This window comes from Mus musculus, chromosome 7, assembly GCF_000001635.26.
Source record: "Mus musculus strain C57BL/6J chromosome 7, GRCm38.p6 C57BL/6J".
NCBI classification, from domain to species: Eukaryota; Metazoa; Chordata; class Mammalia; order Rodentia; family Muridae; genus Mus; species Mus musculus.
In genome coordinates, this window is record NC_000073.6 from 18,553,854 (window position 1) to 18,570,155 (window position 16,302).

The window sequence follows — 16,302 nt, forward strand, 5'->3', positions numbered from 1 at the left end:
TTGGCTATCACCCTTCAGATGAAGATGTAGAACTCTCACCTCTGCTGCACCATGCCTACCTGGATACTGCCATGCTCCTGTCTGAATGATGATGGACTGAATCTCTAACCTGTAAGCCTACCACAATAAAATATTCTCATTCATAAGACTGGCATTGGTCATGGTGTCTGTTCACAGCAGTAAAACCCTAAGACCAGGAGTGGGGTATTGCTATGATAGGACTGGCCATACTTTGAAGAATGTGGATTTGGGGACTTTGGATTTGGAAAGCAGTGGAATGATTTAAATGGGAACTAATGGGCTATCCTAGTAGGTATACGGAAAATGGTAGTAATTTGAACTATACTGACCTGGACCGAGAGGATTGAGAGAAGAATTTCATTACATGGTGTAAAGATTGTTTTGTGATATTTTTGGAGAAGAATATGACTACTTGTTAACCTTGTATAAGGAGTCTGACTGATGCTAAGGTGAAGAGACTTAGATTAATTTCATTGACAAAGAAAAAATCAGAAATGCCCATCATAGACTTTGTTAACTGGTTTCATATCATGAAGAGCATTTTCAACAAGCATAGGAAGCTGACAGAGAAAAACTATAAAAATCTATGGTTCATTTATTAAAAGGGCACCATTTGAAATGGAATTAAACTCTATGTTCTAGGAGATAACAGATTAAGATATTTGGGAACAAAATCCTACCCAGCTAAGTTTATATTCAGGAATAGTCAAACACCTTCAAACACAGGACACAAATGCAAACAGATTATTGACTCCAAGGCCAGAATGAAACAAAGCAGGTTATAGGTAAAGAAAAGCTTAAATCCTGGCATGGTGATACACACCTTTAATCTCAGCATTACAGGAGAAGTGAGCCATGCAGATCTCTGAGTTCAAGGTCAATCTACAGAGCCAATGCCAGGAAAGTCAAGCTTAGGCAGAGAGGGGATCAGAAAAGAGAAAGCTGGTAATAGAATGAGGGGGGCCCAGGAAGCAGCAAAACATAGTAGCTTGGGCCATGTGGCCCTGGCTTTAGTGTGAAAAGTAGAAGGGACAACTGAGACAATTGATGCTAGTTACCAGGAGCTAAGAAATCAGCAGTCATTAAGAAGATACTGAGCTGATCACTGAGCTGAAATCTTCAGGAAAGTGTTTACTAGGAGCACAAAGAAGCTATGTTCCAGAGATAGTTGAGGTTGTACCACGTGCTGCAGATGTAATTGGTTATAGGTAAGAGTCACCCAGGTGGTACTGGTTTTGAAAAGCATGAAGGGGTCATGAAGAGCATCTGAGACTTGTCACTGTGAAAGGTCAGAGAAGGTCATTGCTGAAGATAGAGCCTCAGTTGCAGTCCACAGCCCAGGACTGATGGATCATTCAAAGGATTTGAGGCTTGGCACCATGAAGAGCGATTATAAGAGGCTATTGATGAAGCCTACTTGCAGGGAAAGACACCAGTGAATTGGAGATGTCAGTACAATAGGATGATCACCAAGAAGAGCAACAGCAGTGGAGTAGATGAAACTGAGCTTAGATTGCTACAGAAAACAAAACTGGAGAAGTGATACTAGCCATTGGAAGGAGCCCAGAAGACCATGTGTAGATCCCAGATATTGAAACAAGAAGCTCTAACATTGAAGGTGCTTTGGAGACCCCAAGATGTTCGAGATGTAACATCCATTGGCTATCGTTGAAGAAAGCTGCTAACAAGGAGTCCAAGCAGTCCAGGAGAAAGAAGGTTGTTTGAAAAACACAGATTAAAAAGGAGTGCACACATGAAAACCACTTTGATATCAGACATTAAGATGCAGTGTTTGGAATATGCCCAGCTGGTTTCCTGGTTTGCTTTCTGGATTAAAGTTAAGTGATGAGATGAATCATAAAAGAAAATTTTGAACTTTGGACTTTTAACATTTGTTCAGACTACTATAGACTATGGGGACTTGGGAAGTTGAAATAAATGTACTTTTTATTATGCGATGTTTAGGTATTTCCCCCAAACACTGATATATATAGACAAGCCTATGACGAACAAGGAGTGGAATGTGATGTTTTACATATGTTTGTCCCAAGGAGTGGCACTACTGGGCGTGTGGCCTTTTTGGAGTAGGTATGTTACTGTAGTTTTGGACTTTAATACCCTATCCCTAGCTTCCTGGAAGTGAGTATACTGCTAGCAGCCTCCAGATAAAGATGTAGAACTCTCAGCTCTGCTGCAACATGCCTCCATGGATACTGTCATGCTTCTGCCTGAATGATAATGAACTGAATCTGTGACCTGTAAGAAAGCCACAATTGAATGTTGTCCTTTCTAAGACTTGCAAGGTCCCAGTGTTTGTTCACAGCAGTAAACACTGACTAAGACAACTGTCAACCTCAGTTCTCCCTTTTGGTTCAGCAAAAGCATGAAACTCAATGTTCATTAGCAAAAAATGGAACTCGTTGCCCTTGGGCTGCACTGTGCAACAGTAGGGAGCAGAACAGTGTGAGGAGGGTACCAGCAGTTTGAAAGAATTGACACAGACATTGTGCTACCATATGCTCCATGGAACTATTCCATGGGATACTATGGAACTATTAAAAATAAAGGCATCATTAATTTGAAGACACATGGATGGAACTTGAGAATAACATACTGAATGAAATAACCCAGTACCAAAATGGCATGCATGGTATGTATTCACTTATAAGTAGATATTAGCCAAAAAATACAAGATTCACACACTACACTGCACTGACCCAAAGAAGCTAAACAAGTTGGAAAGCCAAGGGTGTATACATAAATCCCATAAGAAGGGGGGAGCATATGGAGGGAGGGAACTGGGTAGGAGAGGGGATATGGGAGAAAATGGAGGGGTTCAGGATCAGGTCGGGGAGGGATGGGAGAGATGGCCAACTGGCCATACAAATGAATGGAAATCTGTAACTGGCAGGGGTGGGTAGATGTGGGCATCTCAATATAGAAATGCCCCCACCCTGATATAGCATGAGATGAGGGGTCACTCATTCATCACGGCCAGGTTGACTGGAAGACTGGTCTTTGAGTTGGCTGGGTTGAAGGCCTCACATTGGTACTCTCCAGCATCCTCCTTCCTCACAGTATGTATCCTGAGTTGGCACTTTGATGGAGACAGGCTCATCCTCTCTGTGAGCTGAAGACTCTGATTGTTGAAGAGCCAACGGATGGAGACCCCAGTGTTGTCTGAGAAGCAAGTGAAGACCACTGGGCTCTGTACTCTAACTGTGCTGTCTGTGACTCTCACAACAGGCTGTGTCACAAGCTCTGCAAAGAAACAGAGGGGGGACCAAATGACATTCATCTTTTAGACATCTCAAACAGCCCCTCTATAGATCACATTGAATAAAGCATTTAGGAAGGAGAAATTGGAGCTGTGACTATAGATATATCTTGTGCTTTGCATCTGCAACCTACAAACTGTATGATCCTGACTCAGCCAATGAGGTTGATGTGCCTCAGTTTACCTGAAGTAGGACACTCTGTACATGATCATTGCACTGACTATGAGTTACCATTAGGTGTGAGCAATGTTCTGACCTTGGGGTGGGGAAGCTGCTTGCATCAACAGCATTTGTTCCACTTACCCTAGGCTGGATTCCTGAGGGTAGGGAGGTGCCTGGGGAACTGTCACTTCTGTCCCAACCCTTGGATACATTATTTTCATATGAGTATCCTAAGTCCATCAGAACAGTTGGCTTCTGTCCTGGTACCTGTCTGTTGAGACTCATGAGAAGGAGGTGCACAGGTGACCCACATGAATGCAGCTGTCATGGTGGTAAACAGCTGATCCTACACCCTGTGGGACATGGACACTCAGCAAAGCCTTGTTCCCTGTCAGCTCTCACAGGAAGTTCAATGCTACCCTGAGGAGAAGCTGTCTTTGGACACCTAGAGTGGAGTCTGGATCCTTGGCTTCCTGATGCTCCTTTTACTGATTCAGTAGTGAGGAATGGGACTACAGACTGAAAGGAAGAAACAAGGCAAAGAGACAAATCCATCAATATTGAGATCTTTGTTTTTGGTGAAAAGACAGGGTCATGTGACCAGAGAAGCTTAGATCCATCACTCAGTGGAGGATGGTGGGAGTGTCTGCTCAAGTCACAGGGATTGAACAAATGACCTCAATGCCCTCGGTGGGCCTAACTGTATGTTCCTTCCTCTGTGGGGAACTTTATCCTCCTGTGTCTCCACCCTCACTGTCTCCACAAGCCTGCTCCCCCTTAGAAGATGTGAGTTATAGGGAAACTTTTTCTCAATTTTTTTTCTTCCAATAGAGACCCCAGGTTTTTACATCTCAACCACCATTCTGGTCCAGTCAATACCTGACTTCACTTCAGGCCTTCCTGATCTGTCTTACATCCCATTACACCTAGAGCTTTGTTAGAAAAAAAATCTAATTTGATATTTTGAGAAGGTCCAGTCCCTAAACAGGCTTGAATACCTGTGGGTAGATAGGCAAATATCCAAAGATCTTGAATGTCAAGATGCTAATGAAATTCTCATATTTGGAACTACTGACACTGGTTAAAACTCCAGCTGGAATCATCACACAAAGGTGTATGGAATAGACATGTTTGGAGCTGTGTGAAGAAGCAGGTGTACACCATGCTGAGTGTATGCTTATGGACAGGTTATAGCACCTAGATAGAGGTCGGTGGTCACTTGAGAGACCCTTCCTCATCCTCTGCCTTAGGAGATTCCAGCAAGCCTCTGAGTTCCCCTCCTCCCACACAGTCAGGCACTGTCCTCCTCACCAGTGAGCAGAGGACAATATCAAGGGCTGTAAGCATTGCAGAGAAGTACACAGTGGGTCATCATGGCTGCAGCAGCTGCACTGCCCTCCCTCTGAGGTGAACAGCATTTACTCCAGCACTGCCCCACAAGCTCTGCAGTCTTCCTCCCTTTGAGTTCAGCCTCCACCCAGGCTGGAGGGTTTCCCAGGGTGATGCTGACTGCTATCATGAATGATGGCAAGCACAAGACTGATAATCATCTCTGCACCCTGGGCAGCAACAGCTCAACACAAGACTGCCCTTGCTGTGTTCTACCAATGTGTCCTTTACGGCACAGGATCCTAAGCTGCCCTTCTTTCTCAGTGCTGTGGAATGTACTACCTGCAGGAAGGTGACAAAGATGTCTGTAAGGACTGAAAAGGGACCTGCTGACTGATGTCTAGGAAAGGGACAGACCCATGCTCACTAGAGTCATCAGTCAGGGTACATTGTCATGAGACACAGGAGCAATTATGTGGAGAGTTTCTTGTGACTTTGAAGCAAGAGGTCACCTAGACCCCAGAGTGAGGACAGTCACCCCATAAACCTAAGAAGAATTTCAGAGGGACTCTCAGCATCCTGTGTTACCTGAGCCTCATCCAGGGTCTGCCCATGTCCTTCCTGGGAGGCAGATGTCCTCTGTCTAGGTGATTCCCTATGGGACATACCAGGGAGAGCTGGGAACATGTTAACACACTATGCTCTGACAGAGTAATGTGCTTAGTAGGTCTGAAAGACTGCCCATGAGAATACAACATCTGTAGGGTGAGGAATGGAGCCAGGCTACACCCCAAGTGAATGGTTTCCCAAGTTACTTTTCTGAGTTTTCTGCCATTCTGAGCATGTAAAGAGCCTCAGGAGACTGGGCAGACTCTCAAGTCCTGTGCTAAATTACTTCACCATCTAGTGTGCAGGAACAGAATTGCCCCTCATTCTTGGTGCTCTCCAGTTAGCAACACTTAAATTGTTAACCTGCAGGAGAGAATTCCAGGAGATACACAACAGAGAAAGAACACGTGCCAGGAGGACCTGTGTCCATTGTCCATCACCTTTGAGACTCTGGCCTTCCTGCAAAGTCTCATAAGGCCATCCAAACAGCTAGTTAATGCCCTGGAGCCCAGATTGTCCTCTCCAGCAGTGCATTCCTGGATGTGTCTCTGTGAAAGATGTCCAGGGGAACTATCATAACTGTGGCTCTCATGACAGTGCACTGGATGGTGACACATGCCATATCAACCTTGTACCATGTCTGCTCTAACAGGAATCTAAAGCCAACCAATAACATAAACATTTCCCATTGTCACCTGCAATCTAAACTCACAGAGATTTGCTTCCAGGCCTCCTGGTGCTCTGTGTGGGACACCACAGCTTCCTCAACTAAGGCTTATCTAACACACATGGAGTCTATATCAGAGATATGGGCATGGTAAGAGGCCCAAGGGTCAGGGCAGAGTCTGACATTCTTGGGCTGAGTTTATCCAGCACAGGATGGGTACTTCTCTATTAAAAGACAGGTGACAGGTTCTGATCTAATGCTGTTGGACCACCCCATGTGTACCCAGCTGTAAGTGCCCAAATGCCAATGTGAGAACACAATGCAGTGGTGGAGAGAGCAGGCATAGCCCACTTCTTAGAGTACAATTATGAAATAGGGTAAGCCACACCCAGCAGTAGGAAGCCATAGAGAGTCACTTACTGTGGACGTTGATTTGCACGTGCAAGGTTTCAACTTTCACATTGCTGTCTATTGTTATTAGTGTGTACAAGCCAGAGTCTTTCTCAGTCAAATCCTGGAGCAGCAGGGATCCATTAAGGTACCCAATCTCTCTTCTGCTGTATGATTGGCCAATGAGCATGGAATACCTTGCTTTGCTATATTCTACAGTTTTGAAGTATGGATTGCTATCTACGCCTTTGTACCAGGAAAAGGCTTGTGGATCTTTTGGCAGATTATAGACCTGGAAAAGAACACTTTCCCCTTCAGTAGCATGCCGAGTCACTGGATCGATCCTGAGTTGGGCAGAGTCAAGAGTGTCACAGCATGGGGAAAGGGAGGCTGGAAGGAAAAGGAAAAAAATTATCACATGGGATCATTGTGCTTGGTGGAAAGATGGTGACATGTATTCTAAACAGATGGATTCTTCACTCAGCCTAGACAGGTCTGTGGGGGCGTCTATCCAACCTGCTCACTTTCTGACTTTTCTCATTTCTTTGTACCTGCACTCAACCTCTGACCTCACCTTATACATGTTCTTCCTGCTCTGCCTGCAGGCCCCAGGACTAGGGCTGGGTAAGGGCTTGGGGCAGGCTGCTCTTCTTAGAAGGCCCAGGAATTATACTGTCATGATTTATGTCAACTTGATACAAGCCAGAGTCATTTGAAACAGGGAGCCTCAACTAAAAATACAAATACCAGAATGACTGCTGGGCAGGTCTATAGCAAATCTTTTAACTGGGAGGAACCAGTCCACTGTGAGCATTTACATCCCTAGACTCATAATCCCATTTGCTATAAGATAAGGATGAGCAAGGTGTGAAGAGACAGGCAGGAAGCAGCACCCTTCCATTCTGTCTAAAACTATGCTGGGATACTTTGATTTCTTCTGTTGTTTTTTGTTTTGTTTTGTGTTGGTTTTTTTTTTTATGAAACTCTGCTGTTTAGTGATAATAAGCACACTGGATTGATAAAGATAGCCAAAAACCATTGTTCACTCTCTGCACAGAGCAGAAGTAAGGGTAATGTCCTAGAAAAATGGAACCCAGGACATTTTTAGTCAAGCCTGGGATAGACAACCAGGACCAGAGCTTGCCAGTGCGCACTATTCTGAATGGACTCCACACTTTCCTTGTGTGCATTGCAAGAGCCTCAACAGACAGAGCAGTCTGGCATCTTAGGTCCTCTGAGATACAAGTGGATGTCAGAAAGCAGAGTCTGACCCATGGGCATTTCTCTCCTACATGTGTGTCCTGCATAGAGTAGTCAAACCCCAATATAGGGATAAAAGTGCAGACAGGAGGTAGTCACATGCCAGCAGTGACAGTGCTCCTGGTAGAAGCCCCAACCAGCACTGAATGATCACAGAGAATCACTTACTGTCAACCTGAAGGTAAATGTGTGCTAGTTCCATTTTCCGATATCGATTCAGAGTTTGTAGGGTGTAGAATCCAGTGTCTTTCCAGGTGACATTCTGGAGCAGCAGGGATCCATTGCTGAACACTGTCTCTCTACCGCTGTGGGCAGGGCCTGGATCGCTTAAATTCTTGAGTGTTCTGTGTCTGACAATCTCAACCTTGTTAGTCATAATCACCCCTTTGTACCAAAAAAATAATTGAAGATACTCTGGAAGATTGTGAACACGGAGAAAAACACTTCCTCCTTCAGCAACTCTGGGCGGCACTGATTCAATAGTGAGCTTGGCAGGGAAGGAAGGGCGCCCACAGGTGAAATGAGAGGCTAGAAGGGAAGAGAGATCCATCGATATTAGGACTTTCATATTTGACTGAGATGGCACCCTGTGTCCTGATCAGCTGTGTCCATAGCTCAGCTGAGGTGTGTGAGTGAGGGTCTCCCTTCCCTACTTGGTGGCAGTCACCACATTACCTCCATGTGTTCCGTGTCCCTCACTTGTCATTTCCTCTGTATGGTGCTCTCTCCTTGGGTGTCTACACAGTCCTGCTTCATTCCCCTGAGATCCCTGCTCACACTCAGTGTAGATGGTGTTGGAGTACTGCCTCCTGACCCCTTCCCCAGCATTCTGTCTTCACTCTCTGACTCTATTGTTGTATTTCTGTTCCTTTAATGGTTCACTCTGACACCTGATCACCTTCTAGCTTTCTTTACTTGTCTGTCTTCCTGTCCACTAGGGCTAGAGAATTGTGAGACCCAGTAGTGGTCTTCTTTTTTTAAAGAAAGGCTGCCTAAAAACACATCAAATATCTGTGGGGAATGAATGAATGAATGAATGAATGATGTCACAGGACCATGCAAGATAATGGTCACATTCATATGTTTGCGGTACAGTATTCAATAAGTCCATTACCTTTGGTTTTGTTTTTGTTTTGTTTTTTTGTTACATTCTGGGGGGGGGGGAATGCATGCACAGGTGAACACTCGCCCATGAGATCATGCCTCTCTGTATGTGTGTTTCTCAGTGGGTGGCGGTGGTAGCAGGACACCTTCCCTAGGTGGAGGTGAGAAGACAAATTGTATTCACTGCTTCAAAGGTTGTCAGACAAAGAAGTAAATGCAGATATCCACTGAGCCATGTCACTGATCAACACCAGGTGGAATTTTATTGGGACTTCACAGCTGAGAGCAGCAGACTTCAGAACCCTGTGCTCATGCTGATTAACTGTGGGGGAGAACACTCTCCCCCAGCCCGTACTTCTTCACCAAGAGCCTCCTGCTGCTGCTGAACCTCTGTCCCACTGTGGCTTCTCTCCTACAAACCCTGAGACTCCTCTCAGGTCATTGAGTTCCTGAGGAGACTCCAAAGGATAGCTGAGTCCTCTCTCCTCACACTTTGTAAAGTGTGGGCTCCTCATCCATGATCAGGAGGGCCTGACAGGGAGTATAATCTTGGCAGACAGTAACTGGGGACTTTCCTGGATTCTGGCCTGATATGGCCTCTATCTGTATCATATCTGGTACAGCCCAAATTGCCCGTTCCTCATATAGCCTCAGGCTCCTCCCAGACAGAAGCATATTGGGCTGTGGGTGGGTGGCTCTGTGTTCTCTACCCTGTAAATTCTCTGAATCACCAACCCTCTCCTCTTGGCTCTTTCTGTTTAAGCCCTCCAGAGTACACAGTGACAAACAACCTTCTGAGCATCTCTGAGCACTGAGACAACAGCAGCTCTCCCAGGGGTGGCCCTCAGTTGTGTTCTCATCCTGGGTCAGTCAGCAACAAAGAGGGAGCCACTGCACTCTCTGTGCAACACAGAATCCCAGCTGGGCACACAGTCTGCCCTGTGTTCTCAGTGCTCTGGAAAGACGGGATTTGATTTCAGGAGGAAGGTGACAGAGATATCTATGAGGGATCCAAAGGGGCCAGCTGCAGGATGAGTGAGGACGGGGACAGATCATTCTCACTGCAGGCACCAGGCAGGATGGTGAAGGAGGAGAAAGGCCCAGGAGCAGGTGGGTCAGGAGCCCACAGCGCGAGTGTGTGAGAGGAGGTGACCTGGGTTCTAGAATGATTGCTATGGGCTCCATCATCAATTACAGGGTTTTAAGACAGTGTTCACACTTCCTCTGCTGGCTGAGCTGTGTCTCATGTGATCCCTGTGCACAGTGGCCTTTCTGAGATGCCTTAAAACTCTGTCTACATAATTCCCATAGGACACCTTTTCATTCCCAGAGAAAATACATGTCTGGAACGTGAACATGAACCCCTAGCAGGGTAGCAGGTACAGAAAGCAACAAAACGGTCTGAGGAGACTATGACAGGGACCTCCAGATATACAGGCAAAAGATAAAAGAAAAGATACAAGGTGAGGTCCTGACTCAGGCATATAGGTTTATTAGTATTCCTTGAGTGGCACCAGGCTATGCCTGCTCTTCACTATGGGAACTGCAATTCATGTCTGGGGAACTGTCCACATCATTGCAGCCTGTCCCATTTGCTTATAGGAGAGAATGTACTGACCCCAAAAGAAAAGAATTTGTCAGTAGGATCTGTGTCTTCTCTCCCTCCCTCATGGGACCCTGGTCTTTCTGAAAGACTCTTAAGCCCATCAGGACAATGAGTTAATGGACTGGGAATCTGCCCTGCTGTTGTCTCCCTTTGGGTCACTAGTGTGACCAGGATACACAGACTAATCCTGGCTCTCATGGCAATACACTGGTTGGTTCCACATGCAGCAAGACATTGACTACAACACTCTTCTCTGCAGACAGAAAGTCAAGATCCAACCCTAACACAAAGATTCTCAGGTCCCACAGGAGGTGAGGCTGGAACAGAGGTGTGGAGCAAGGGGTTTCTTGTACTCAGCTCTGTAAGATGCCCATAGCTTCCACTGGACCTTCTTTCTTTCCTCAAGGACTTTTTCAAGGATGTTTCCCTATGAAGGAACCCAAGGGTCTAGACAGAGGCTGATGTCCTTGGCTGACTTGCCCACCCTGCATCCAGATTTCTCCAATGTAAAATCAAATGAAGGATTCTGCACAATTGACTTTGTTCTCCTCCATGTGTGTCCTGCACTAAATGCTCAAGCCCCAACATGGAGACACAATGCAGAGGGAAAGGAGACACAGGCCAGGCCTGACACTTCTATGTGCCTAGTGGAGGGACCCAACCCAGCACCCAGAGTTCACAAAGAATTACTTACAGTACACCTGAAGAAATGTGGATGTATTTGATACCAGTTCTCCATGTTTGCTTATGGTTCGAAGAGTATAATATCCTGTGTCCTCCTTGGTGACATTTTGGATCCATAGGGATCCATTGCTGTACAATATCTCTCTATCACTGTGATCAGGCCCTGTCATACTTGTGTTATAGTCCAGTAAATGTAGTGCAATTGCAAGCTGCCAATTTTTCAGGCCTCTATACCAGGAAAAGGCTAGAAGATTCTCGGGCAGATTGTCAACTCGTAGAAGAACATTTTCTCCTTCAACCACTTGGAGCGGTGAATGGATGGTGACTCGGGCAGTAGTGGAGAGGAGCCAGCAGGTAAAGAGGGAGGCTAGAAGGGAAGAGAAATAAGCCACCAATCATGAGCAGGCGTGAGCATCCCTCGCCTTATACCTATGGGTAGGGGTGTGACATGAATGGAGATGAGCAGCATTACCTCCATGCCCTCAGAGCCTCAGAGGGTGTCGTTTCTGCTCTGTGGAATCCTCTACTCAGGTGTCCCCATATCACTCTTCATATAAAGAGTGTCTGTTGTGAAGAGAATGAACTCTCTAATGTCCTCCTCCTCCTTTTCCTCCTCCTCCTCCTCTTCCTCCTCCTCCTCCTCCTCCTCCACCCCTGCACATAATCCTCATTTTCTGAATTGTTTTCTATTCTATTTGCAGCTCTATTAAACCATTGACTCTCTCCTCTGAATACTCTGATTTCTGGTTCACTAGAAAAGGCTTTGTGAAGACAGCCATTAAAATTATCTTTTTGGAATGCTCAGTAGCTGAAAAGAACTCAGAAAATAATGGGAGTGAAAAAGAAGGGAAAAAACAAAGGAAACAGGAAGGAAGGAACGAACGAATGAATGAATGAACGAACGAACAAAGGAAGGAAAGAAAGAAGGAAGGAAAGAAGGCAGGTAGAAGGAAGGAAAGAAGGAGGGGAGAAAGGAAGGAAAGAAGGAAGGAAGTAGGAAAGAAAGAAGGAAGGAAGGAAGGAAGGAAGGAAGGAAGGAAGGAAGGAAGAAAGGAAAGAAAGAAAGAAAGAAAGAAAGAAAGAAAGAAAGAAAGAAAGAAAGAAAGAAAGAAAGAAAGAAAGAAAGAAAGAAAGAAAGAAGAAAAGAAAGGAAAAAGGAAAGAAGTAAAGGAGAAAGGGAGGATATCTGCATGGATTCATCTACGCAGTTCCTAGGTTTGGAGCAAATGACAATCATTACGTTAAAGTGTGATTTAATAATTATGTATTGTATGTGTGGGTTTCTGAAGGCTTGTGTCTCAGTGTGCACATTGTGGGTGCATGACACACAGCTGTGTGGAGTGCAGAGCAGAGCCTGAAGGAGCCTGTATCTCCATCTACCCTGTGAGAGCAGAGTAATGAATTCAGAATGGTGCTGGGAACCATGGCCTCAGCCATGGCCTTGTGGATATTTTCTAGCTTACATAAACAATCCTGAGAGAACATATGTGGTCATAACAGTAAGAATGTTTGTGGGTAGAGAGGACACTGTGTTGTTGGTTCCAGGAGCTGAAGATGGCCACCTGACCTTCAGAGAGCCTCCAGGCTCTTCCCCCCTCCCTTGGACCCTCCTCTTGTTTATGCTTATGTTGCCACTACTGAATAAAGTTTTCAGAGCTTGAGCAGTAAGATTGACTTGTGCTCATTCTTATTGTTTCTTTCCTTCCCACTCTCTCACTCCCTTGCCCTGGGTCTCCACTAACCACTAATTATCCTTGCAGATAGGGATAGAATGGCCTGTCACCACAGACTGAGCCATCTAGCTGGACCATCAAAGTTTGACTCCTATTTGGATATTCACTCTGTCAAGGTGGGTTCCATTGGGATTCCAATGCTAGCCAATGTGACTGATTTGAATAGGGGCATCTGAGGATTTTCTCTCCCCTCATCAGCTCCTGTCTGCTCAGACCTTCCTGCTGCTGAGCCTCTGTCCCTCACTACACTTTCCTCACCTCAACTACAAATAGATACCCAAGTTTTCTCTAGACATCTCCTATACAGAATATTTTTGTTTTCGGAGTTTCCCTTCCCACACACAATCAGATAGCTGGAACACATACCTGTGAGCAGAACCCTTTGCCAGGGGGTACACCCATTGCTGAGAAGCTCAGAGGATGCCTCCATATCTCTTCTCACTGTACTGGCCTTTCTCTGAGGAGACCTTCAGCTCCTGCAAGGCACCTGGCTTCTGCTGTCCTTCCTCCTTCTGAGCTGAGTTTTCTCTCAGGCAGGAGCACTTCCCAGAATCCTATGGGCTGTGTGTGGTGGGGTCTGTGACCACGACACTGCTCAGTCACTTCCACTCTCAGTGCTGCCCCAAATCTTCCTCACATTTTCTCTCTTTATGTTTCTTCTCCAACAAAACCTTGAGCAACACAGATGATAAGTATCGACATGCCCTCAGAGAACAATGATTCATCCAGGCGCTGATATCTGCTGACTCCTGGACATGAGTCTGTCAGCATCAAAGAGGGAACCTCTATCTTTCCTATGTGTCCCTGAGACACATAGACCCAGATGAGCTCCCAGTCAGCCCTGTGTCTTCAGTACTCTGGGAAGGTGGGATTTCCCAGCAGGAAGGTGACACAGGTGCCAGTGAAGTTTGGAAGGGACCAGTTGTGTGATGACTGGGAATGAAGATAAACCCTTTATCACTAATGAAACCAGTCAAGTTCCTAACACAAGACAGAGGCCAGGGAGCAGCTGTGTGAGGAATTCATCTTCTTGGTGTTGGGAAAGATGTGACCTGTGTGTCCTGGAAAGGACTGTTGGCTTCTATCCTATGGACAGTTTGCAGGCAACCTTCCAGCATTATGGGTTGGTTTAACTGTGTTTGCTGAGCCAAACTGCTCTCTGGTCTTCCTGGGTCACCAATACCCTTTGTCTGGATGATCCTGCAGCAAAAGTCCTGTCTTCCCCTTGGGAGATGCAAGAAGGGAGAGGAATTATAGGATGCCAGGAGAAAGGGGTGTCCGGGGACACAAGAAAAAGACCAGGATCTAAGGAGGGAGATCCAAGTTAGTAGGGACAGGAATGGAAAACAGTCTCCTAGGCAAAGTCATAACTCAGGGAAACAATTGTCTGAGTGTTGAGTGAGAGCCCCACACAAGAAGACACAACTTCCTGTCTAGTAGATGGGCTGTGGAGTGGTGGATTTCTTCAGAAATACTTGAGAGACTCATGACAAAGTTCTGGAGTCGATTCTAACTGTTCATTTGTTTTCAGTTCTTGGACAAGATGTCCCCTTAAGCAGCTGATGACCAAGATTAACATCAGCTTCTCCATGATTCATAGACACCTGAGAAAGTTCCAGGGTGGGAACAATGCATACGTGGCTAGAGACAGAGAACTTGTGCTTCACATCTGTCACCTGTAGACTGTGTGATGCTCATGTGGCCACTGTGTTCCCTGTGTCTCAGTTTCCCAGCAACAGCACAATAAGGGGAAAATGTTACAGTGTCTACAACGTAGCCTTAAATATGAACAAGGGTCTGACACTGAGGCAGGATGGCTGTCCAGATCAGCAGGGTCTGCTACCATTTGTTCCAAGGAGTAGAATCTTTAGAGTTACTCTCTGAGGACATGAATCATCAAGGGTAACTAAGTACTCTATCCCTCTCCTGGAGACTCTGACCTTCCTGTGAGGTCTCATAAGCCATCAGAACAGTTAGCTGATGGCCTGGCACCTGTACAGCTGTGCACTCCAGTCTGAGTCAAAGAAGGAGATGAGCAGTGACCCTGCAGCATTATGGGTTGGCTGTGCTGTGTGTTGGCTGAGCACAGTTCTCACTGGTCGTCCTGGGTCAGCTCTGCCCTTTGTCTGGGTGATTCCCCACCAGCAATCCTGTCTTATACTATGGGAGATGACAGGAGGGAGGAGACTTTCACTTTCCCTAGAGAGAGGGGTCTTCTCAGACAAAAGAAACAGAGCAAGGTCTAGGGAGGGAGATCAAGGTTAGTGGGGACAGGAATGGAAAGCAGTCTTCTAGGCAAGGTCTCCTAGCTCAAGGAAACAATGGTCCTAGTGTTGAGTGAGCAACATGATATTGCTCCCTGTAGTTCTCTGGGAAAACTGCAGTCTCATGCCTAGGGATACAGCAGGTGGCTTCAACACCACAAATATGATCTGCCCTGATCCTTTCTCCACAGGTAGGATGCAAGGACCCTCATTCTGCTCACTGTGCTCTGCAGAATTCCTTTTTCCATCTAGTGTAGGGTGAGACTAGACAGACTTTCAGGTTTTCCCTGGCAAGTCATGGACTAAAGTTGGATGAAGTGTGCATCCATAGGATGAGACCCCTTGGGAGGAGCCCTGAGCTCACAAAATGACATGGAGAGATGTCATAGTTCATTTCTCTTCAGACTCAAGCAAGAAGACAGTAATGGAAAGGGGGGTGCACCTATACTCACTGGCCCATGTCTGGTGTCTCAATTCCTCCTTCTCCAGGCAACTGGATACTGAGGGACCCCTACTGAGGACAGGGAACAGAACAGTGATTCAAATGGAAGTGCTAACTGCTCTTCCCTGTACACTGCTCTAGGTCTCTTTCTCTCACTGTGATAAAAACACTGTGGACAGAAGCAGTTCAGGAGAGCAGAGCATGCATTTCCTGTCCAGGTCTGGGTCATAGTGTAGCCCTGAAGGAAGTCAAGGCAGAAAACATGCACCTTGCTGGCTCATTTGCTGTCTCATTCTCTGATTCATGCTTAGCTACCTCTCTTATACCACCAAGGTAAATCTGGCTAGGGATGCTGCTGCCCACAGTGGCCTGGGCCTCCTGCATCAATTAAGACAATCACTCACAAACATGTCCTCAGCACAGCTGTTAAGGAAATTATTCAGTGTAGACTTTTCCATCAGGTGACTTCTGGCTGTGTCAAGGTGACAGTTAAAACTAACAAGGACACTGTGTTAAATTGTCAAGTCCTCCTTCTCCGAAGGGAGACACCACAGGAAGTTCCCCGTCTCCAAAGAAGAAAGAAGTCCTCTCTCTCTCTCTCTCTCTCTCTCTCTCTCTCTCTCTCTCTCTCTCTCTCTCTCTCTCTCTCTCTCTCCACCACATATGCTGGAGTACTCAGAGCCAGGACCACTCAGGATAATCTACATTTGGTTGGTTTCACTCTTCCAAATTAGCATAATTTGAGCTCAGGGA

General features: G+C 46.0%; 1 protein-coding gene across 1 annotated transcript; it reads right to left on the reverse strand.

The window, feature by feature from the left end:
* Positions 1-2,660: 2,660 nt before the first annotated feature.
* Positions 2,661-13,452, reverse strand: Psg27 (pregnancy-specific glycoprotein 27). The gene is made up of 5 exons (NM_001037168.1): positions 13,210-13,452; positions 11,121-11,477; positions 7,885-8,244; positions 6,487-6,846; positions 2,661-3,282 (listed from the first exon to the last, which is right to left on the reverse strand). The coding sequence occupies exons 1-5, from the start codon at positions 13,271-13,273 to the stop codon at positions 2,999-3,001; spliced, it is 1,425 nt and encodes a 474-aa protein (NP_001032245.1). The 5' UTR covers positions 13,274-13,452; the 3' UTR covers positions 2,661-2,998.
* Between the last annotated feature and the right edge of the window lie 2,850 nt (positions 13,453-16,302).

Bases quoted from the DNA above. Each gene is read 5' to 3' on its own strand.
- Psg27 (NM_001037168.1), bottom strand. From the start codon at position 13,273: ATGGAGGCATCCTCTGAGCTTCTCAGCAATGGGTGTACCCCCTGGCAA. The intron at 11,478-13,209 runs GTATGTGTTCCA...CTTCCCTTCTAG, and splicing joins GCAAAGGGTTCTGCTCACAG to CCTCCCTCTTTACCTGCTGG. The intron at 3,283-6,486 runs GTAAGTGACTCT...GTTTCTTTGCAG, and splicing joins CGTGCAAATCAACGTCCACA to AGCTTGTGACACAGCCTGTT.